At 40.6% G+C, this 23,745-nt stretch overlaps 1 protein-coding gene across 3 annotated transcripts in view; it reads right to left on the bottom strand.

The window, feature by feature from the left end:
- cnih3 (cornichon family AMPA receptor auxiliary protein 3) overlaps window positions 1-23,745 on the bottom strand; it is an 84,276-nt gene that overhangs the window by 13,162 nt on the left and 47,369 nt on the right. For 2 of the 3 annotated variants that reach the window (XR_015035232.1, XM_085771008.1), the window contains exons 4-6: window positions 6,625-6,737; window positions 1,386-1,529; window positions 688-743 (exon numbers count right to left, since the gene is read on the bottom strand). Coding sequence is in view for 2 of the 3 variants with exons in the window: in XM_085771008.1 (XP_085627134.1) it covers window positions 716-743; window positions 1,386-1,529; window positions 6,625-6,737 (285 nt within the window). In the remaining variant the exon portion in view is untranslated. The remainder of the gene's footprint in view (window positions 1-687; window positions 744-1,385; window positions 1,530-6,624; window positions 6,738-23,745) is intronic. The other variant, XM_085771007.1, reaches the window with a different exon arrangement.

The raw sequence follows: 23,745 nt of genomic DNA, 5'->3' as shown, positions 1-23,745 counted from the left end.
ATTGCAGTATCTTGAAAAGGCTTATACAGTATATAATTAAGGATATATGGCCATTAACTGTCTGTTTCTACTAAAACCAAGCAAAATGCATCAACAATATATTGTGTTATAGAAAAAGACCAACACTCGCTACCAGTGCTCATGATGTTGCTTTTCTACCTGTGCGGTATTACTGTGATGAACATATTAACATACTAGGAACAACATACCTTCTGCCTAAAAAGATACACCAACACCACATCATTTTCCTGCAAGGGTGCGACCTGTGAGCATGTGTTAAATGTTTCATCACAGCATTATCACACACATACAAGAACAACTTCATGTTAAAGTTGCAATCCTTTTTTTTAGGGGGGGGTCTTTCGAATAATTTATCTTCAGAAATCATCATTGCCTGCACTAATTCCAAACCATGTCTGGTTGCTGAAAAGGGAGCCAATTCATCCAAATACACTGTCTAACTGACATGGCTCCATAAAAAAATCTCACACCGAGACTAAAGCTAAAAGCCATATAGCCATAACAATCATTTGTGGTGTGTTAGCAATTTAAGGCAAGATCGGCCTCATTCAGTCAATTCGTGAATCACTGTGGTGGCCATATGGGAAGTGGTTTGGGTCAGATTTTCTTCATTCTGTCTCAACTGGCTATCCTAGAATAAAAGGTCAAAAAATATAAGGATTGTACCTTTAAGTGTTTCCATTGATAAGACCTATTAGAGGGCTATGTCCAGGTTCCACACACTGCAGCACCAACATGACACATGGGACAAGAATCCGGAGTGATTAATAAAATACAGCACTGTTGGACACGAAGCAACAGCAGAGTATTTAGGGAAAAAACACATTGGCAAATGTCATAGAATATAGTTAAAATAGTAGTTAAAATCAACGGGCATGCTTCACTTAAGAGCATTTACACTGGCCTTCTAAAACCATTACCTATACATGTGTTTGCATCATAACATTGTAACCAATGTGTGGTGCTTGTCAATGAAGTAAAGAATCAAATTCTCTTTAACATCACATGCATTAGCAGTACTGGCCCTATAGTAAAAATCATTAGCCTAACAAACCTACAGTACATCAAAGAACATGCATGTGATTGCCAGAGAAATGGTTACTTTATTCAGTGATTTGCACTCATAGAGCTTCATCAGGACTGAGCAGTGAAACCCAGTTTAGAAGACCATGTGATAGAAACAAAACAAAGTTGAGTGTTCATTTTTTCTTTTTTCCATCAATAGCAAGTCTAAAGCTGTTTGTTTAAAGTAGCTTTAGTTCACTTTCATAGTCTGTTATTCTAGCTGTTGTAATCAGATTAATGTAATCTCTTTACATGTAATCCAATTATGCCCGTCCCCTCACCAAATGCTATGTGCTCACCAGTAGAGATAGTAGAAGAAGGAGAGGACGAAGAAGGACAGCTTGCACCACGCCTCCTTCAGGCAGAACTTGAGCGTGTCGCCGTTCATCACGGATGCTGGGTCGTAGAGCAGCTCCTTAGTGTCCGTTGGGGAATGGAAGTACCTACCACAGAGGGCAAAGACCACACCACGGGTAGTTGACCCGTTCCAGACCCCAGGACAGGGGTAGGGGCAACAAAGAGCGGGAGGTGGGGTAGATGATGGAAGGAGATGGGGAAAAAGATAGTATGGAGAAAATGGCATGATGAGTTAGGGGGGCAACCTTCATGCAGAAGATGTGGGTGAAATAGTAGTTGAATATGCTCGTGGAGACTGACTGTTTGCTGAATCCCTTTACCTGCCTGTCAAGCTTTGGATTTCTCAACATGTCAAAGTGTTTAATTGGTTTTAGCGTGTGTTTTTTAAACCCATGATCATGATCATGATCACAGGAATAACTAGCTGACAAGAAGAAGAATGATCTTTCTTAGCATAATTTGTGACCACAGCTTCAGTCAAAATGTTTTCCCTATGCAAAGCGTCACACTTGTTATCTAGCAAAGTGAACTGTGTCCTCAAAGTTACTGCCGTTATCACAAAGACATCTGTAGTCACCCCCATTATGACTGTCAGCCTGGGGTGATCAAAATACAAAGAGCGAATGCTTCATCATTACAGGCTGTCTGACTTTGAGATTAACTTTAAACCTTCTGCTTGAATAATGATTGAACTAAGGATTACTGTACAGAGGACAAAGATTAGGCTACTTACTTTCATGTCCTCTATCTGAATCATCACCTATTGATTGACTTTATACCTGAGACATGTAGATTAACCACAGTGTTTCATGTGCATGCATTTGATTTCATACCTTATATAGTAAATGGCTCTCTAAAACAGATCCAGAGTTCTCCTCTAACTCACAGAAAAGCAATTTAGCCTGCGCACTGGTAAAATCTGTGAGTTGTCATTTCAGGTGGTTAAATCCAACAGTCTCCATCTAAGCCTGATTTGTTAACATTTATCTGATATCAGACATCACGTTATTTCAGATATTACAGTGAATTTCAAATAACAAATCTAACATTGTCACCATTATATGTGCCGTGTTGAAATAGAAAGCTTGACAGGTGCAGTAACAACTAAGGGCAGCAGAAAACAATCCATTGGGGAAATATCAGAGCAGAATAGGTGTGACTTTATCTTGTGGTGAAAATTTTTCCAACAAGATAAAACAAAGATCAAATATTTCACTAGATATTCAAATATATTTTCACCCAGGTCTGTTATATGGCTCTGAAGGTATAAGAGGTGGGGTTTATCCTGAGTTTCTAAATCCAGTCAGCTCAGTAGTGAATTACAAATCCAATCACGGGGTGAAAATGATTCCAACAATCATTTTTTAATAAGATTTAATAATGAATTTTAAATGAAACATTCTATCCCGTTTCAAATTACAGCCATTCATCAGGTGCTGACTGATTTAAAAGCTGAAGAGAGAATCCACCCTATACTAGAATCGGCATGTAATATCACTCAATACTTGTAAACACAAACAGCTTTCTCTGCCTTATTGCTGTGTCAAATGAAGATATGCAATGTCACCAAGACACGAAATCTTGTGGTGATTAATAACCAGAGCGGCATCGGGGAGTTGTTTCCAGGAGCTTTGTGCATTCCAGTGAGACTGATTTGAGTCGGGCTGTTATGAAATAGAGTCGCTCCGAGGAGACGAGGAGCTGTCTGCTGCTTACAGAGAAAGCTGTTTATACACTCACACTGAATGTCTTCGCTGTTTGTTTTATAGGAGGATGTTTGCCCTTAATGGACTCCACAGTTAATACGAATGAACAGGATTTTGCAACAATGGATTATTGCACATTAATGTCATAGACCAGTTGCATAAAGATTGTCAGCTTCAATCATTTTAAACAGCTTCTAATTAAGATTTGATGAAAAATAAACCAAGCAGGAAGCTTCTGGCATGTGGCAAAACAGAGGCAAACAGATGGTTAAAATGCATGTCCATACTGAATGGTAATTCATATACACCAGCTGTTCATGACTGTGAAGTGATTGTGCATTTAGTTTGATATTAATTAATTACAATAATGCACAATCACTTCTTCACATTTCTGTTGGTCAATATATGACTCATGCATATGTATGAGAAGTACTCAATAATGCACTTGAAATGCATCTTGATATGTTGAGTGTGATACAAGGGTCTAGTAATGAGCCATTGACTATCATTCCCATGTATGTCTACAATGACATGCACACATGACTGATGATGAGGTAAACAAAGTTAACTAATCGTTAACAGCCTGACACATAGTTAGCTAATATCATATCATTAACCAAAACAATAACAATAATGATAATAGTAAAACAGTCATTGCCACTATTTTTGTTACTGTTCCCCTGAGCAAAGGTGACAGAGATGAGACAAGAGCAAAACTGACATTTGACACACACTTGTTTTTTTGTGTCAGAGCATGAACAAATCTTCCGCACACCAACACACACACATACTCTTTGACAAGGATTCAGCTGGCAACCAAAGCAATCTAAGAAACTGCAGCCTCCCTGGCAATTTCCCATCACACCCCCACAGTCACATATTGTGAGAGATTTCAGTCTGGCCAAACTTATTGGAAGTCCTCGGCCCACTTGAAGCGCCAGCTGAGACAGTATGCTCTGTTTGCTCTGTAGACGAAAAAGATCCTTCACATTTTCACACCTGTGAGATGCACTGCCGTTGGTGGAGTGTGGCCTGCACCCTGTAACATCACCCTGTCAATCAGACAGAGGCAAATCTATGTGACTCTCTGTGGATTTTCCCCTTAATTAGAAAAAGGGATAATGCTTTTTTGACCTCACATTTGATTATTAATTAGTGATTTAAAATAACTAAACTCATGACAGAACCATTAAAGAGTCTAGACCAGCTATTGTGCTATCAGATTCTCTTTGTTAAAGGTCGGTGCCCTGAAGAACTTTAATATTAATCTAAGTTATTCAATATCAATTCTGATGATTACAGATAGCCCACAAATTGATCTGATTAACCTGTTGCACATACAAATTTTCTCAGCAGCAATTTATGAAATGAAGCTGGGCACAGAGTTTCTCTGTCACACTCTGAGTCTGTTTTATTAAAAAGAAATTGTGATTTCTCCTTCATGTCTGACAGTCAAAGGACACACCAAGGTTGGTTCTTACAGGCCACTGAGGACCAGACTTTTCAAGACAGATTGTTTCTTTAAGTCAGGGTGATGCTGGCTTGTATGTAATGCATACACACTATAAACCCAGATCTAAATGACTACATATTTGTGAGGCAATCTTCCCCTACGCACATTTATACACACAAGCATTTCTAATACCAGTGGACATGAATAGACTTATCATGTTGAGCAGCAACAGGTCTTTCATGCCCAGTCACTCTGTGCCGTGAGTTTTCAAACACTGACATGGGTGAGACAACTGCCCCAACCATATGGAGGCTTTGGAGGATGCGAACAGGAAGTATGATATTGACATGGGCTGTACACTTCACACCTACAGCTGAGATGTAAAAATGCAGAACACTGCAGCAAATACATGTTAGGCTTTCTGAATCAGGATATCTCCTCAAGCACACTTTCATGTCCTATGTTATTCTTTTGTTTCCCTTTCTGCCTGCTACCTGTTCGTTGAACCTGTCTGCCCGTCCATCTATATGGCTGTAAACCTGTTCCTTGGCAGTTCTTCACTGGACCTGTCTGCCTGTGTTTAGGCTCTACTTGCTTATTCTGGCACGACCAGCAACCTTAACAAATAAGTCATTTGCCAAAGTATTCAGACCCTTAGCTCTTTGTATCAGCCCCTTTGCCAATCACAAATACATGTTCTTTTTAAGTCTCTACAAGCTATAATCCATTGTTCCTGTTTCAGGTTGTGTGCTCTCTGGAACTGGTTGTGTTCATTCTGCACTACCATGTTACCATTGGGTAATTTGAAGGACAATTCCGGGCAAATTCAACTCGGGGATGTATTTTCCTAACATTTTAGGTCTAAAAGAAGGAATCTGAAGATTTTCAGTTTAATTGCTCGTGTTTTGCGGTAGTTGTGTCTGTCCCTGCATCGCCATGGCAGCGATGAATGGAGCGGATTGAAGTTCCGCTGCTTAGGCTGTTTACATCCCTCAAAGCCGCAATGTTTTTCCACAGACAGCGTCAGATCAGAACTAGATCTAATTCAAAGTCTCGCGTGACCCAAGTTGACGCTCGGTGTGTTTACGTGCAGTCGGAAGCTCCCATTTGTGTCATAAACACAGTAATAGTAATAGTAAACAAACTTCTGGTTGCATGTTTGAGTAGCCTCAGTAAAATCTGTAAACTCAAAGCAACAGATCACAACACACGTGAGAAGCTTTGCATTCATTCAAACACACATATGTTGCTGATTTATTCTGCAGAAGAATCTCAGCAACACATATCCATGTGTTACATGATGATATGCCCCGTCAGTGTCTCCCCCTTACCTCCCCCTCCCACTATCCTCCAATCACCTTTTCTCCATATCATATTGCTTTCTCTCTCCGTGCACACCCTCCTGCTGCTACTCTTTCTCTCATCATCCACACTCCTCCATCCCTCCCTTCCCCTATTCTTCCTTTCCTTTATCATCTCTCAGCTGTGCAGGAAGCAGCATCTGTAGCTGGTGGGCATCTGGCACGCTCTCCAATTAATGAGAAAGCAAGATGCCCCCCCCCCCTCCTCCTTCTCTCTTTGGCCGTCCTCTCCTCTACACTCACTTTGTTAACTTCTAGCTGAGCACACGAGCTTAAACCAAACCAGGCTGCCAGAAATCTAAATCCAACACATGACCAGTGGGAAGAACAGCAACAAAGACAAAAACAGATACAGCAGGAGCAGCAAAAGAAATCTGACACTGTCTTTCAGAAGCTGACTCTACTTTGCTTTTAACTACATTCCCTCCAGATTACTATTTGAAGTTGTTTCTGTTTTGTCTGTTTGCATGTGTTTTATTAAATCATTAGAGCCCTCCTGGCCACCATACATTTGTCCAGAGAGATACTACTCGTCTGTGCCGAGGACTTTTTTGGTTTGTTTTGCATAACCTTAATCCTAATGAAAATATCTAATATTATATTCCAATCTTTGAGTCTGAACACACGCACACACAAACCAGTAAATGGATTGAATAGTTACCTCCATGTGTTGTAGAAGAGCAGGGGGATGTTGAGGCCCACAGTCAGCCACTCCTGGGCACACAGGAACATAATACAGAAGAGCCCATGGATGGAGTATTCTGGTAGCACCAACTACAAAAGAAGAAGACACAAGCAGGAGGAAGAGGAGGATTATTCAGGCTTGAATCACTAATAGAAAGATGGAGCATGTAAACATGAACAATCAAGGTTGTTTCTGTTTCTCCATCTGCTTTCTCCTGCATCGTTGATGATCAGTGTTACTAAACAGAAACTGCCTGAATGTCATTTGCTCTAATACAAGAATTACATAAATGAACCAGAACTATATTTAACTAAAGGGCAGTTGGTTAGCAGATGCCACATTATCATTTTAATGCCCACAGGTGTAAGAAAACACATCAAGCATCATTAGCATTCAAATCCTTAGCCTAGCCTATATTTAGCCACTGAAATCTGCCTGCATGCATTCCAAATGGCTAAATGCCCCCCACCACCCAAATCTAGATTATGGAGAGCTTAGCTAGGCAGTGGGCAGCACACAATGATGGCAGGGTTCCATTATTATCATGATAACTCGAGGGCTCGGCCCCTCTGAATGCAGTAAACCAGACCACCTCCTGGCAAACAGCTAGGGCAAAAATATGTGTGAGGATCCTTGCCACCAATCCCCCGCCAATCCCGACAACTCCCTCCTCCCCCGAAGCAACAAGGCCTCCTTTTGTTCTCCAAAGTAAAAAAGTTGAGGGAAGTTAAGAGATGCATTTGTACAGTTTTATGATCCAGCACCAAATCCACTTGTTTAGTTTGGCAGGGCTGTATGGAAAGCAGGATTACATTTACAGCAAATTGAAGCGAATGAACATCATCGTTCATTATTCATTGTTCTTTCTTATCACTTATTGTGTTACTTTTTTAAAGCAAAATCTAAAATACATTGAGATTTAAGGAATTCAGGAAAAATTATATAATGGTGTGACGACCTTTTGCCTATGGATAGTTGCATCAATGGAGTAGTATATCTGTATGTCGTATTTGAAAATGTCTCAGCTCAGTGGTGCAGTACAATAATGCAGCCAATGATATAGACATATTCAATATGACTGCTATCAGTTTCATTCATTATATCATGATAACAGTAGTTTTTACTGCACATAAATGATAAATAAGGTTAAAAATAAAAATTGTCTATTTTTATTTTTGGAAGTGTCAGAAAATCTGGATTGTAATGGCAAATAACAATGTGATGGGAAAACAATACACTGCGGGACAAATTGTTACATAAATGTGTTCGAGAAATATTGACAAAAGAATAACACCAGTGCTTTTCCAGTCATTGTCATCTTGAATGACCCAGTGTGATTAACATACAATAGGCACACATTGATGTGTAAAACAAAAAGGGTCTAACCTCATGAACTCTCTGCTATTGGCTTGACAAGCATTGCATTGTACAGTACTCAGCAATGATAAACTGGGGCAAAGACAAACAACAACTAATCTTGCCCAGTTTTATAGTAAAGGGGGTGAAACATGACCCCAAATCAGTGTTTGCTAGATCTGTAATGTTTAGAAGTTGTAATAAGCCAAATAACTGTCTACAATGTTAAGTTATTAGACTGAAAGGGAAATATATTCACATCTTGTTAAAACAACAACAACAAAACCTATGCTTTAACATTTCCTATGCTGTAATGATGAAGTAAAAAAAAAGTATGTAACCTTCAAAAAAAACTTTCTGTTTTAAAATGATGAGGTAAGGATGCGGCACATCTGTTGCTAAGCAACAGATGTTGCAGCATGCTAAGAACTGACAGTGTTGCAGATGATCACTTCAAATTAGACAAAACATGTGTATAAACTTTGGCTGCCACAGGAGTTGGCACGCAGCCACTAAACCCTGCTTTACTGTACCACCCTCTATGAGGCTTTGGCCAATTTAATTACATGACTAAAACTGAGTGTCATGCATGTCCCACATATAACACAAATCATAGTCCACTGAAATCTGCAGCAGCTTTTTGCCAATTAATGTTATTCACAAAGAAAGCCACTTCACTGCTCATGTATATTTAACAGTGTACAGGGCGACGCATTATGGTACCATTCTGGTCCCTGAGCATTATTGTATACACGGCCATAACAAGGCAGTGTTCAGGATGCATTATTCAGATGGCTAGATGCTTCCTAATGACAGAAAAACATGTTTTCACTGAATAGCTCTTCAACAGTGGGAGAGCAGAAAACTGCTGCTAAGACAAAACCTAAATATATCCATTTGCTGTACGGTAGGGAAGCTGCACACACATGCATACGCAACAATGCAGCTTAAATGCATTATATGAACAAGAACACACACACTCAGACCCACAGCTGCACACACATACACACTTTTCCCTCCCTATGCACAGACAAAAAGCTTGTTGTAATAAAACAAATAGTCACAGTGAGCTTTACATTCTGCCTTTTCTGTCCCCATCTTATTCAAATCCCTAATGCTTGTTGGCTGACAGTGCTCAGATGAAAGTACAAACATGATCTGTCACAGCAGTAACTACGCAACACTGAGAAGGGCATAAAACTTTAAAGACAACAGCATAAAAATCTGATGTGAACAAGATGAAAAACGGCTTTGTGTCCCCAAGTTACCTTGTTAAAGAATGTAAAATAACTATAAAGTTATAGGCATTTAACATGAAAGCGTGAAAGCTCTAGATGCTAGTCTTCACAGTGGTCTGCACAATTACACACACATACACTTGGTTAGTTTCTGACAACTGTGTGTGCATTTCTTCATGGACTGAGCGCTTTCATATTTTCACAGTATAGAAATCAATCTCACTAATGTAACATAGGAGCCATCTTTCATTTGGTGAATATACTGTAAGGAAGGAATTAGTACATTTTAACACTGTGGTTTTTGCTGTGGACAAGGACCCACAGATTCCTCTGTGCAATTATTACAGTTTGGGGCTGTTTAAATAATTATCATAAATCTAACATAAGATTATATTTGCACTGTGCAGTATATCTAAAGGTCTCTATTACCTCTATTTAAGCAGCATTCATGTTACAAATTTCCTTTATTGAACTCACAGTCTACTAGTAGATTTACTGGACCTACAGAACAAGGTAGGACTTTGGGCTGAGGCACTGCAATGTGTGTAGTCACATACTGTATTGAACATAAGGAAAGTGTAACATCCCCTCTCCTGTGTCACGCCAAGAGACAATAGCCTGTATACAATATGTACAGACTGACTAACAATTTATAAGACGATTAAATATTCATTCTAAATAAATTGTCAAATCTAAAATGTAAATTTCAGTGACACATGCTGCTCTGACAAAAATAGATCTAAGTGCTTAAAGATAGTGAAGAAAGTGGCACAGAAAAAAGAAAGAACAGGAAAGAGCTTTTCTCACATAAGCAGTGGACACAGACAAACTCTCTAGAATGGCAGCGTGTTGTTACCATCCTCCACGACAGATCTGGAAACAGCTTCTCTATATGAGTCAAAGTGACATTTAGATATGGCTCCCATACAAGTGAAATATCTTTTACTTCTGTTTAAGTTGGAGTATCCTTTCTTTGATTAAAAAAAAAAAACTTCCCTGTTAAAAAAAACAAAAACATTTCTTATCGTATTGTTCCACATTTAGAGAACCTAATAACTCGGAAACAAACCACTGGGTGCACCAACAGAATAACAAGCAGTTTGATTTAACACAAAACTGATACAAAAGGCCAAACACAAGTGAATTGTTGTCATCATGCTTTGTCTTCTTTTTCCTGCTTGTTTTTCGCTTGGTTGAACAGTGTACAGTCTATCATATTTTCAAAATAGAAGAATTCATTCCACCGAATGAATTCTAAAAGCTCTGTTCCACTACATTCATTAGTTAAGACAAACGTACAATATTTTCCCTGCACGTGACAGACCTGACACTCATCATTGTTGCACGCATTGTGACAACAGTGGAGGTGAAGCAGTATCAGTAAGATAGTGTATCTGGAGAGAAAGACACAGGACCGGAGGACTGGAAATGCACTCTGTCAAGAAATATTAGCAATATTTGATAATGGTTCATGGGCAAGCAATAATTATGCAAAAGCTGAAGTGTGCACAGACTGGTGCAAAAAACCAAGTGGACCATGCATAAAGGCTATGTAAACCCTTCAAGGTCTGCCGACTTACACCAGACTCCATTCTGCTATTGACAATTTTAGCAGAGAGCACAGAGTCCTGTTTGCTCTGTAAATCCAACGGTCTGACCACAAACAAACAGCCATTCTCTGCTGCACAGCCAGACCCGTCTGTATCAACAGCTGTGTTGAAAATGTTACATAAATCCTTGTCTAATTACAATAACCTACACAACAATTGCAGCTGTGTTTATTGGTTACTGTTACAAACAGACTGGATGTATTTTTCAAAACCCACCTGGTCCAGGTCCAGGTCCAGGTCCAGACCTGACACTACAGCTCTCCTGAGCTTATTTTATTTTTTATTTTTTTCACAGCTCATTTTGTTGTGACGCACACACACCCAGCTGATGACCCTGCTGCGACTTCTTAGTATTCAGTGAACATCTTCATTATAGTAGATCTGCCTATGTGTGTGTGGTGGAGCATATACATTCAATTTCCATGCTAATGGGTTACAAACAACTTTTTTTCAATCACAGACTATCTTGCGGATCCTGTGAAGCTGTGTGTGTGTGTGTGTGTGTGTGTGCTGGCAGAGGGACCCATATGGGACTGAGTCTGGCTGGAAGTGGAGATCTGTTTCTGAGCTGCGGTGCCTGGGGGCCGGCCTTGCACCCATCTGATCCACTCAGCAGCAACACCGACACGGATTCATTCATGTGAGGATCTGTACTTCAGACACACCAGTGTTTCTGGACAACTCTGAATGGCTGTAGCCATGTTGTACACCACAAAGACAGAAACCCCAACAAGTATGTTAGAATTCTCTAAGTACAGTTTGTCCCAGATACGGGACATCATTCTTCAGGGAAAGCAGTGTACATAAGGTTTGGCCCTTTGTGGTTGCCATAGACCTAAAAGGCAGAGCCGAAATGTGACAGTTTGGCCTTTATGGAGGATTTCAATACCCAACTTTTTTTCCCCACACAAACTTGAGATTTTAATATTGTTGGTTTTAACAGCTGCTGAACTGAGATGAAACCGTATTCTTTGCTGCCGAGTAGAGGGAGTCTTAGGACAGCCAAGTGGTGCCGCTGTTACACACGGTGTTCGAATGCCGCCCCTAAAGAAGACAAAGCTTGTATATGTTCATATGAAGTTCAACCAGGAATACACTTTACTGTATGCCTCATTCAAATAGGAAACACAACGTAGTCCCAGTGTCCTGCCTTTGAGGATTTGGTGTTTATCTAAAATCTGCTACATTTTTAATAAACCATTCAGAAAATAATCAGTCAATCAGAAGAGAAAATCCTCTCTTATTCACCTAAACAGTCCAACATTCACCTTAAAGTCCCCCTCCAACGACCCTTTTTGGTTATTTTAAAACATTCTCTGTGGTCTTTAAATTGTGATTATGGAGTTTTTAGCCAAAATCACAAAACCTGTGCCATTTCCCAGGGCTCTCCTTCTGCACAGCACCAGCAGCTCATTAGCAATGCACATCTGGAGAGTGGGCGGAGACTGCGCTGCTCTGCACCCGCCCAGCCACCCCCTCGCACAGACCGTTTTTTCTCGGTGAAAAACTGAGCTTGTAGCACTAGTGCCCTCCCCTGAGGTTGTGACGCGTCAACCCCAGTCTCCCTGAAACTGCCTGTTTGTGTCTGCCATTGGTTCACAGCAATTTGAAGGCAGAAAAACTCAGAAATGCAATTTTGCACTTCCTTTTCTGCTGATATGTCCTCTGACGTAAGAAAAATGGCGCAGGAACATGTGAAAAGCACGAAAAACACAATTTTCATGGGAGGGGGTCTTTAAACTTAAACGTTTTTAAAAACATAGCATTATTTACGAATATGAATATATATGAATATGAATATTACTTTATTAATTAAATTGAAATGGAAATTCTTTAAATTTTCCTTTGGGGATTAATAAATTAATTATTTAAATTTTCTGTGCCAGAATCCAGATTTTTTTTCTCTCTCATCTAACGTGTATTTCAAACCACTGTCACCCTCTCCAGAGAGAGGAGTCTCTGCTGGTTCATCCTCACACACTTTTTTCTCCCTCTCATTACCCAGTGCTGAGGCAAACAGCTCTCAGACCTCTTACTGAAAATCACCATCCAGCATGGCAAATGAGAGATTCTGCCCACGCTGAGTGGGGAACCTGGCAGGGCCACCGCCGCCACTCACCCTCAACCTCTCCAGGTCCAATTAGTAAGGCCACCCGCCATGGAACAGTCGCTCGCAGCTGGAGAGAGGCGAGAGAGCTTTTCAAATGTGACTTTCCAGGCAGTCCCCGCTTTGAGGGTAAGGGTAAGAACACTGGTTCATAGAGCAACACTCGCAATTAATGAGGGAAATGCGTAAATAGAGAGTAAAAGATGTGGTTTGTTCTACGTGTGGCCAAGCAAGCACACCGGTTACACTGCTTCATCTCTCCACACTGGGTGATCGGTTTGTCTCACATCTGTTTGTGCAGCTTGCAGAGCAGCAGCATGTATAGAGGTGCAGATGCCAACAGTGCAGGGTGACTCGGATTTATTGACAAAGAAACTCTATTTGGCCGACTGGCTCCTCTGTAAGGAACCTAGGTTCAAACTTCTAATGAGGGAAGAAACAGTTGAAAGTATGAAGCTGGCCTGAATATACACATCCATATCCTTAGTCAAAGTGTTTTGGCTACAATGTATAGATTATCTTTGGTTACAGAAAAAATTTAACATAGAATTGGATGGGATTTGGGACAAGACAGATAAAGAAGTCATCTTAGTTTCTAATAAATTAATGGCAAACAAAGTTAATATATGATTAAATAAATGCTGATCAATTGGTATTGAAATAATTGTTATAGCAGTCATAATTCTTTGGTATGTACCATGGCAGTCCCTGAGCATTACTGAAATACTCAGCTCACCATGTCATGTCAACATGAACCAATTTACTTAATGTATTTGATGTGGAGTAAAGCTGCAGATGTACACATTTACAATACAACTGACTGATACAGCAACATGGTTAAAATGTCACACAATACAAGGTAATAACAGCCTATTGACTGCATGAATTCACTGAAGTTACTGGTGGAGAACTTTTTTTTAATAAAAGTACCCTCTTTATAGTTTAAGGCTTTGTTCCACAAATGGACACTTTGGGCCCTAGTTTGCTGGCGCAGCGCAGGTGGCGCAAGGTAGCGCAGCCGGTCTAATGCAAGTTTCGACCAGCGCAGCCTAGCGCAAAGTCAGATTGGAAGATTGGCAGATCGCGCTGCGCTGAGATAGGCGTGGCGGCGCAGCAGGGGGAGGCGTCACAGATTCAGCTTGGTGCAGTGCAAGTTTCGTCCGAAAATGTCCCGCCGAAGTTGCGCTGAAAGCTCGCCACCTCCAACCAGGTCTAGTCTCAGCGCAGCGCGGAGCGCAGCAGGTGCAGTGGAAGTTTGGCTGACTGACCTGCAGTGCACACACGTCACCAAGACCTCACAGGCAGATCTCCACAGTTCCAGACACATTTCAATGCAATAAATATCCACAATAACCACTATTTAATGCAACTAACGGAATCAACACGTGAATTTATATCTATATAGATTGTCCCGTCACATCTGACGTCAGATCAAAGCAGAGATCAAAGGCTGTCCGTGCGTAAAGGAAACTCCACCTGAATTAACACAGCAGGGACGAACTGGCACTGAAAAGCAGCTGTGGATGTCCCAAGCAGGACTGAGGGTGGATGACTGCATGTCGCTGCCGTGTTGAGATACCACTCTGCCCTTGTGATGATCGCTGTATTTATTTATTTACTTATTAATTCATAAGCACGTGCGACCGCATCACGCAGCCGTAATGAAAAACAAAACACAAATCATCATCTCTCTTAGTCCACCACAACAGCCTCGGTATCAGATAGTCAGTATATAGCCTACTACAGTATACTCAGCATCTCTATCACAGAAAAAAAAGAGAAAAAAAGAGACGGACAGAGAGAGAGAGAGAGAGAGAGAGAGGAGGACAGAGAGAGAGAGAGAGAGGGAGAGAGAGAAAGCGCGTCCTTGCTGATTTCATCCACATGGTGTGTGTTTATGTTGTGATTAGTGTAGCCTACACCTCTGATCTTATACACAGGGTTTGAATAAATGTGAGTTTCTTTATTAGTTTATTAGTTGTTGTTTCTTACATTGGGCAGGGGTTCTCAGTGTATCAGATCAATCCTGGTTAAGTATATTAGTAAACTCATTATTGGTCACTCTGAGCTCGGACCTCCGGACCAAAACAGCTGTTTCCTCCTGGGAGAGGTTCGGCCTCTGGCGTCGCTGTTTCCTCCGTCCATGTCCAAGTATAAAATGACAAACTTGCAGCGCGCATCACCCGCCGCGCAGTTAAAGGTGAGGAGAGGAGCTCCTTTGATTGGTGAAGATCTGACTCGGCTGTGTCAAACCCACTCCACGCCTTTCTCTCCTCCTCCTGTCTCCCTCCCGCCCTCTCTCCTCCCTCTTTGCCGTTTGCGCCGGTGGGAGGGACGAGGGGAGGGGTTGCGCCGGTCTAAGTCTGACTGCGCGGCCCACCAATCTTGCGAAATGGACCTGGTCCACGCCCCGTTGGCGTGGCGAAACTGCGCTGATCACAGACTTCACCTGGTCGACGAAACTAGAGCCCTTTAAGTCCATTTGTGTAATTTGTTTCCAACATACACCGTCATCTGACTGTTCAAAGGTCCCAGCAGACAATTGAAGCGATCATACACAACTGAAATAAACCTTATCTACATTTATACTGAAAGTAACATTATTAATTTTTGTCTGCTGAAACTATACGCCTCTTGCTAAATGACATTTTTAATGTGATACTATGAGGATCTGTCGTAGCACTAGTAGTGTATTACATATTCAAGGACTGCTTTCATTGATTGCCAAACTGCTAAAAAAAAAAACACTTTTCCTTGAGCTGAAATATCAAAGGCTAATCTTCTTCAGCTCAAATAAACTCATTTTACTAGAGTATTCAGCAGCACTCTGCCGATGCCCTTTCACCCTGAGGGTAAGAATGATAGGCATGAAATTGGAAGAGTCTTGTTTTTGCAATTGAGTTGATGAAATTCTCTTTCCGCATGAATTGGAGGGGACAGCTGCCCGCGGCCTCGGTATCTTCAAAAAGCCTTCATACACTTGGGTGGAGTTTGGAGACTGGCGACATATGCGGTATCGCCTTGAGCTGGGAGACGTTGATGGTCACTGGGAGAAATCACATATGGAGGAATTACCCCAGTCACTCTGTATCATTTTCATTTCACCTAAACCATATGGTATTTTTATTGTCAAGATGACTAATATATCAAAGTTTAACTTTTTAGATGTCAGCCTCACTTAATCAAAAGTAGGATATCTGATATTGTAATGAAAGACTGAGCGTCAAAGCTGACTGCCGGGCAGAATATCCATTTGACTTTGATAGACAGACACTGAGTTTCTTGTCTTGTAGAAAGCATGTAACAGGATCCTAATCTCACTTGAGATGAGTCAATTGTTGGAGGAGTTCCTAATATACTAAGTGCTTTTGATGAAAACACAAAACCAAAAGTGGAGCAGCCGTCACAGTAGGATTGATCCTCCAATAAATCGCTATCATCTGTGGTAAAAGAATGTGTGAGGTTTACTTGTGTACACTTTTACCTCCTACTTTCTAATCCCATCAAATGTCTAAATGTGTCCTTAGAATGAAAACAATGTAAATCACAGCACTGGGACCATTGCCGAAAAAGACTACATTTGTGATGTCACAAACATCACCAAAGCATTTTTAATTGATCACTGAGAGCAGCCAATCAGGAGAGAGGCTTGGAGTCTCACAAGCCTGAGAAAAGAGATGTAGAAACTACTCCTGAAACCACAAATACATCTTCTTATGATCACCACTAACACACAGGAGAAGAGTAATGAACTGAATAGGACCTTTAACTTCCACCTCACCTGATAACTACTTGAACATGGACATTGCACATGAATCATTAGAGACAGAATTGTCCACTGTGATCATACGTCTGACAGGTACTGGGCTGAGTACAGAACCTCACAGTCCTGTTTCTTTTAGTTAGCACTTTGTTTTTTTCTGCCTATCCCTTTGTTTTCTCCCTGGCCTTTTAGAACAGAGACTCACAGACTCTCTGACAAGCTAATGAGACCCCCTCTCCCACGCTTTCCTCTGTTTCCCCTGTCTTTGGCAGGCCATTCAATGTGATTATACCCTGCTCTGTTTTTTGAAAATGTGTGCACTTGTGGCCATTTGAGACCCACCAGGAATACCCCTTGATTTTTAGATGGCTCTTCTTGAGTAGTGGCTACATGAGCACCCATTTCATCCAACCGTAAGGTGATATTATTTGTTCTATAGTCAGTACTAACTTCTTAAAGTTCAATGTTTACTCATGTGACTGTTGGTCCTTCCATTCATTTTGTCTATCAACACAGTGGCCCACAACAAGACATCAAGATGACAGCTTTGTGTCAGATTGGACTGAATTAACAATTAAATATTAATAGACCCTAGAGAAAAAATCTAGGCTACTTTTTTGGTGCGCATAGCCTATCAATTCTCAGTTGTCACAGTTACCATGTGATAACTGCCATGGGAAAAGATTGCGGTACTTTCTCAACATTTGAACACTTTTGTCATGATGGTTACATAACATTAATGATGTGGTTACAGTGGTCATGGACATAATGGATGTCATTTTCATTCTTCTATCACAATGTTGTCTTGATGTGGTCCCTCTTTACTGTCACCACACTTTTCCCTTTGGTCCTGTCATAATTACTATGACCACTGGATTACTCCAATTATTAAATTGTGTGTGTCACCATGAAATAAGTGAGAAAATCCACTCTTCTGTGGGAATAAGATAATTGAAATAAGGGAGTAAATCCACTCTTTTGTGGGAATAAAATAATTTGATGTGAAAGACAATGCATCATGGTAATGACCTCCCCTGATGTCGTTAGCCCCTCATTATTGAATGATAAGAAAGATCAGCCAGTCAGTGATATCAGTACAGCAAAATCAATTGTTTCTGCCATTCATTTTGTCTATTTGTTAATAAGCAAAACTCAATTGTACAAGTTCTTAGTGGCTCTCTATCGCAAGGGTCTTTGAATAACATGCCGCCACTCCTCCTTGAGCCCAGTGCTGTCGCTAACCGAGTAGAAAGTGACGATGATTACAGGGTCTACTGTCTGTAACGATTCCACTGGGATGTACAAATAACAGTAATTAAGCTCGGCCCAGAGCAACACTGTTTCAAAGGGCCTACACATTCTAACAGCCGCTGCTTGTGACTGAATGACTAAGAGGAGAGTGCTGTTTAAATTTTCCAAGCAATTGCTTTAGGAATGGAGCAGTGGTGCAGCAGAAATGCATCTTTGCCTCCATCGCTGAACATCTTTGCCATAAACTAAAAGACTGCCACTACCATTACTGTATGTTTCAACCATATTAATGCATCATTATGAGAACAAATTGACTACAAATAACACTGCAACCACATCATGATAATGTGGCACTCTGGGATCCTTTTAAGGGAATTGCTCATCACTAGCTGGAGCTTAGATTCACATAGGGTAAACCCTGAATTCAATGCAGTATAAAAAACACACACACTTGAACACATAAATACACACAGTAAAGCAGGTGTTGGCTTTGGGGGTAGAACTTGTCTGTAGCAGACAGTCAGATGACACACGGTCTGGTTCATGCACATTAAGAATAAAACACTGTTAACATGTCATTGCTTAATAGTATATTTTTTGTGTGCTATTTTTAGGAAACAGCTACTAGTTAAAGATTGTTACAGACTGTAAGTGGTTTAGAATAACACACAGAAACAGTGTATTAATTTTGTGCCAATCCGCCAGGAAAAAAAAAAAGAATAAATAAATGAATGTTTTCCCTAATCTTTTTAAATGGACACCCCGCAGCCAATCAGAATCGAGCATTCACCCAGACCATGGTATAAGCTGTGATAATAGTAGCTGTGGTATACGCTATCACAGTTAACAATCAGATTGCCGGAATTCACCTTTTCGTTTTATAATGGTTGTTTTATCACTTGTACTATCAGGTTACTGTGACCAATGCTTAATCTACTTATAATTACTTGCTGAACTGTGAAAATAACATGCGTGTGCAGCGGCTTTAGTTTGAGTTACATGGATGGATGTGATTTCTGCTTGCTGATCCGTTGACATATGGTGTAGTGTAGCCTACAGTCTAATGTTGTCATACACCAACACGGTCTAAGTCACTGTGATCGCATTCTTTCATCCTGCTGTTTGATGTGTACATTAACTGAACCCCCTGACCCATAACTACATGATTTTATGCACTGCATTGCTGCTACATAACCGAGTGATTGGGTAACTGGATGAATAAGCCGTACAGGTGCTCAGTGAGTGTATAAACAGTCTTTTCCCTGTTTGTCTGCTTCAAATAAAAACCAGCTGGGTTTGCAGTCTAAGTAGAGGCAACACAACTGAACATAATTGGCTAAATTCATGGAGAGTATACAATAATTTCTTATGTTGTGCCACTGTGTCATCCACATATAGGCCTACTGTAAAACACACACACACACAGTCTCAAACCTGGAACCTGGAGATAAAGAGCATGTATCATCACCTCTGTTATGGTCATGTCACTTCTATTGGTTTATTTGCTTTAAAGGATTATGCTGCAAGTAATACACCTACTTGAACCTAATTTGGTTGGAGGGATGGGCAATGGGCTAAGAGAAGAACAGAACATCAAACACCAGTAGTGATATATGCAGAACTCAGCATCACTGGAATACACTCATGGATATCGTTAGCATTGTTTTTCAGTTTGTAATCATAGGGCAAAAAGTGGACAAAATATGACAAAACTGAAAGTTGTTTCCTCTGTATGTGTGTGCGTTTGTGTGTAACCATGTCCAGTTAAGCCACAAAACTGCTTTGCATAAGAGAGGTGGTCTATTCAGATTTTAATGCGCAGGCAGTTTTGTGCCAAAATTAGCACCAAAACTACACAGCATCAGTATAAATACACACTATGCTGCATCTCTCTTCCTGCATCTGTGAGAACGGGTTTGTTTGGTGGCAGGAAATACCCGGACAGAACAGAGGAAGACGAGAGACCTGTGCCTGCAGGAAATCATAGAAAAACTGTGTTTGCCTGAAAGCTTACATTTTCACCTACAGGAATACAGAGAACCATGGACTCCACAGATATTTCCATCGCTTTACAGAAAGAGATCCGGTGTAAAAATATGTTCCACTCCCTCACTGTTTTAAAAATATCTACACATTAGCCGAGAAGCCTGCATGACTGACACCCATATTTTATCCATAGACACAACCTGAGAATGTATGGCCCAAAATGCATCCTTTTGTATCTTCAAATTTGTCTGTTAATCATGCACACACACACGCGCACACATTCACACAGCTATAATCCCACAAACAGAGCCACCACCTGTGCTGTGCAGCCAGTTTCCCTTTGTGTCCGATGTGTTATACAGATTTCTATCATCCAGTATGCAGGGCAGGCCCTCGGTGGCCCCACATCAGCCTGCATCACCTGTACACCCAGCTGCTGCTTCTACAGCATGTCTGTACAGTATATCGTACATGTGCAGCATCTGCATATGGTGCATGCAAATGAGAGTGAGTCAGGAAATAATAAGGGGGGGGGGGGGGGGCTTTTGTACTAAAACTTCAAAAGCATCCTGGCAACCACAGGGGACCCTTAACCTCCCCTCCTTTGCATCCTCAACTCTGATTGGCTGTAGCTGGAATGTGGCACAAGCTTTACCTTGACATCAGTAACATGGGAGAGGGAGGGAATAAAGGAGCCTGGAAGAAATCATATTCTAAACAATGAAACAGCACTCAATTAATTCTGCTGTAACAATCTCTACTATAAATGCAGAAGAGTTTGCATTTATTTCAGCTGGTGAAAATCTTATTTCCTTTGTGTTATAGCAGGTCAAGGTGTCTGCAGGTTTCTAAAGTGTGAAGCACTTTGGAAACTTGTGCCAGTGACAGGGACTTATTTCAATGAGGCCAATAAAGAAACTGACCTGCAACAACTCAGGGGACAGAAAGAGTGATGAGGACACAGAGAGAAGAGCCTGAAAAGCAGGTCAATGTATGTGTCCAACTCATCTGATACAACATCAGGTTCACAGACCAGAATCAAAGGCTAGCAGGGGGAACACAACAGTTAGCATTGTTAACATTTTTTTTTTTTTTTTTGTATGTTGCTTGTTTAGCTTGTTGGCAATTTGGTGGGTGTACAACACAACCTTTCATGCCTATTGGGTGAATTTGGTAGCAAATTGTTGCTCATACATTGAGTAGTGATAGATAAATCTAGTCATTTAAATCCAATGTTCCCCTTCATTTTGCTCCTTTTTGGTCTCCATCAGCTCCCGAGGGAAACATCAGGCTCTTTAACAGCTACTGTAAATGCTCAACTGTGTTCACCAGCTGCATGGTCTCTGTCTGCAGTATATAGTTTTACAGCCTTCATGAAATTGTCTTTTTTATCTTTAATTTGTTGTAAATTAGATGTATTAGTGAGATGACAGCAGCTTGAAAGAAATGATAAAGCTTGTCAAAGCCAGATTGACTTCTTTCTTTTTTTTCTCTTAAAATAAATAAATGCTCAACACACATTGGTTAACATTCAGCGGCATGAGCAGTTCTCTTGGTTAAAAACAATCGCCCGGTGTGAAAGCGATACAATATCAAGAAACAGCAGGTCCCACTCATCCTCTTGTGATCACAATAATCTCACGATGCAGATATCACTGTCAAGGTTGTCCCAACACATGCCAGTTAACTGGTTAACCAAGAAAACCCTATGAATACTGATGAAGTGTTCTGAATGCATTGAGTGCTGTTTTGCCCTGGGCTTGAATCTACAGTGAGTTCCAGCAGTCAGGCCGACCAACCCAGTTTATATTCCTGGGGAAAAATCACACCATGATTCTGCAGTGTTTGAAATTGCAAATGCTCCACTCAGTACAGCTAATCTAGTCTGTGACACATTTACATGCTAAAAAGAAATAACATAGAGGACATATGGATGCTATAGTGTCTGAGTGGACAGGGTTAGATGGAGGAAGCACCTCATGGAGCGTTTGAGTGTTTGCAGCGTGCTTGGAAATTTTTGTGTTTCTTGTCATATTTTTCCTCAGTGCAGTAACAAACAAAACCATGTAAACCACCCTGGTAGCTGCGCTGCATATGTTGTCTTCTATTAGTTTGTGTTGTCTGTTTGCTGTTGTAGAATCAGCCAGTTGTTGGCAGATGGCGCATCCTCCGTGTAAAACCTTTTTTCTTTCATGCATGAGCACAGTTATCATCCAGTGCCCAACATCTGTTTCACAGTCTATCTCAATAAAAAAGACAAGTAACCAAACACGATTGGGTATTATTTTGATGTTTAATCAGTCAAGGAACATGATTAAGCTTTTTAAAAATATTCCATCACGCATCTGATTTAAAGAGTCTAGATGTCAGTTGAGGGTCAGTTTGAGGCATAATTAATTTTACAAGAGGTATGTGTCCTCTGAGTAGCACAGCAACTTCAAGGCAGGATTAACACTAGTGAGTGAAAGCAGTAACCAGATTTGGCATACATACATACATACTGTACATCGAGACAGACCTTTTTTGTTGCTTTTCATATAGGCTGATTCAGGAGTAAAGAATGATGTGTATAACATTGAACTGAACATTTCCTCTACCCTTAAAAGTAAAAGCTTTTTAATGGTAGCACATATTACAAATAGCTCCTCAATTGCTGCTATTCCTGAAATAATTTGTTTTTACACATTCCTGCTGTTTGGACTGTTGCAATTCATGGTTCCTCAGAGACATAAGGGGAAGTAGGTATTATATTTTAGTGATGGTGGTGTGAAACGGTATAATACATTTCAGATTTGAAGGAAGCCCTGCTCCAACCCAGACATCCAGACTATTATTAAGCATCAATAACAGAATCTGTGACATGTGAACATTTCCTGTGTAAAATAGAACAAATCTTTGAGGCAGTATGTTCTTGTGACTATAACCATGGAAATATGGGCTGTTTCCAGTGAATCTCATGCAGCATACTATTAATATTCATTTCCTGCTGAGCCTAACAGTGGTTGCTATTTTCTTGTCAAAGACGAGTTTCCCCCCTTCTCCCTTCCTCTTCGCCCACCAACCTCCTTCTCGTTCCCTCTCTTCATTTTTCTCTCCTTCAACACCATCCTCCCCCTGGTTATCTCTTGCCTTCTCCCCATTTGTTTTTCCTACCTCTCAGGTCTTCTTTCCTGGCAACAGAGTGTGGGATCAAGGAACCACTGGTTTGCATATAAGCTCATTACTCTGACTGACAGAGAACTTACACAGCTGCTGCATGACGGATAACACAGAAGAAATCACACATGTGCAGCCTTTTATCAGCAACAGACTGGGCGCCACTGTTATTGCTTTTGGTTAACTTACTGTCTGGCAGTTGCATAATTTTCCTTTCATAATATGAAAGCATGTGCACAAGTAGATGTCTGCTTTGTAGGCCTGTAGTGAGTTGTTGTGGAACAAATCCTGAATTTTCAATGAAAATAATGTTCATTTTCATTGTCTTAGAAGCGATAATTTGTATTGTCTTGATTTTTGTAGTCACAATAATTCATGAACATGAATATGTGAAGGTAACTGATTACACACACACACACACCTACACACACACACACACACACACACACACACACACACATTATTGTTGAACCACTTTCACTAAGTTAATGACTGAAAGTCTTCATTTTGTCAACAATAAAAACTCACATTAGTATAGTATACGAATCAATAAATGTTACCAAGTTTAAGCAATCAAAACAGATGAAATAAATCAAATTATACTTATTGTTATTTTGTTCTTCCCTAGAT

This window comes from Trachurus japonicus, chromosome 24 (assembly GCF_045865225.1).
Source record: "Trachurus japonicus isolate A0001 chromosome 24, Traja_1.0".
Lineage (NCBI taxonomy): Eukaryota > Metazoa > Chordata > Actinopteri > Carangiformes > Carangidae > Trachurus > Trachurus japonicus.
Note: the sequence above shows the minus strand (reverse complement) of the source record. Positions and strands in the feature narration are given on the sequence as shown.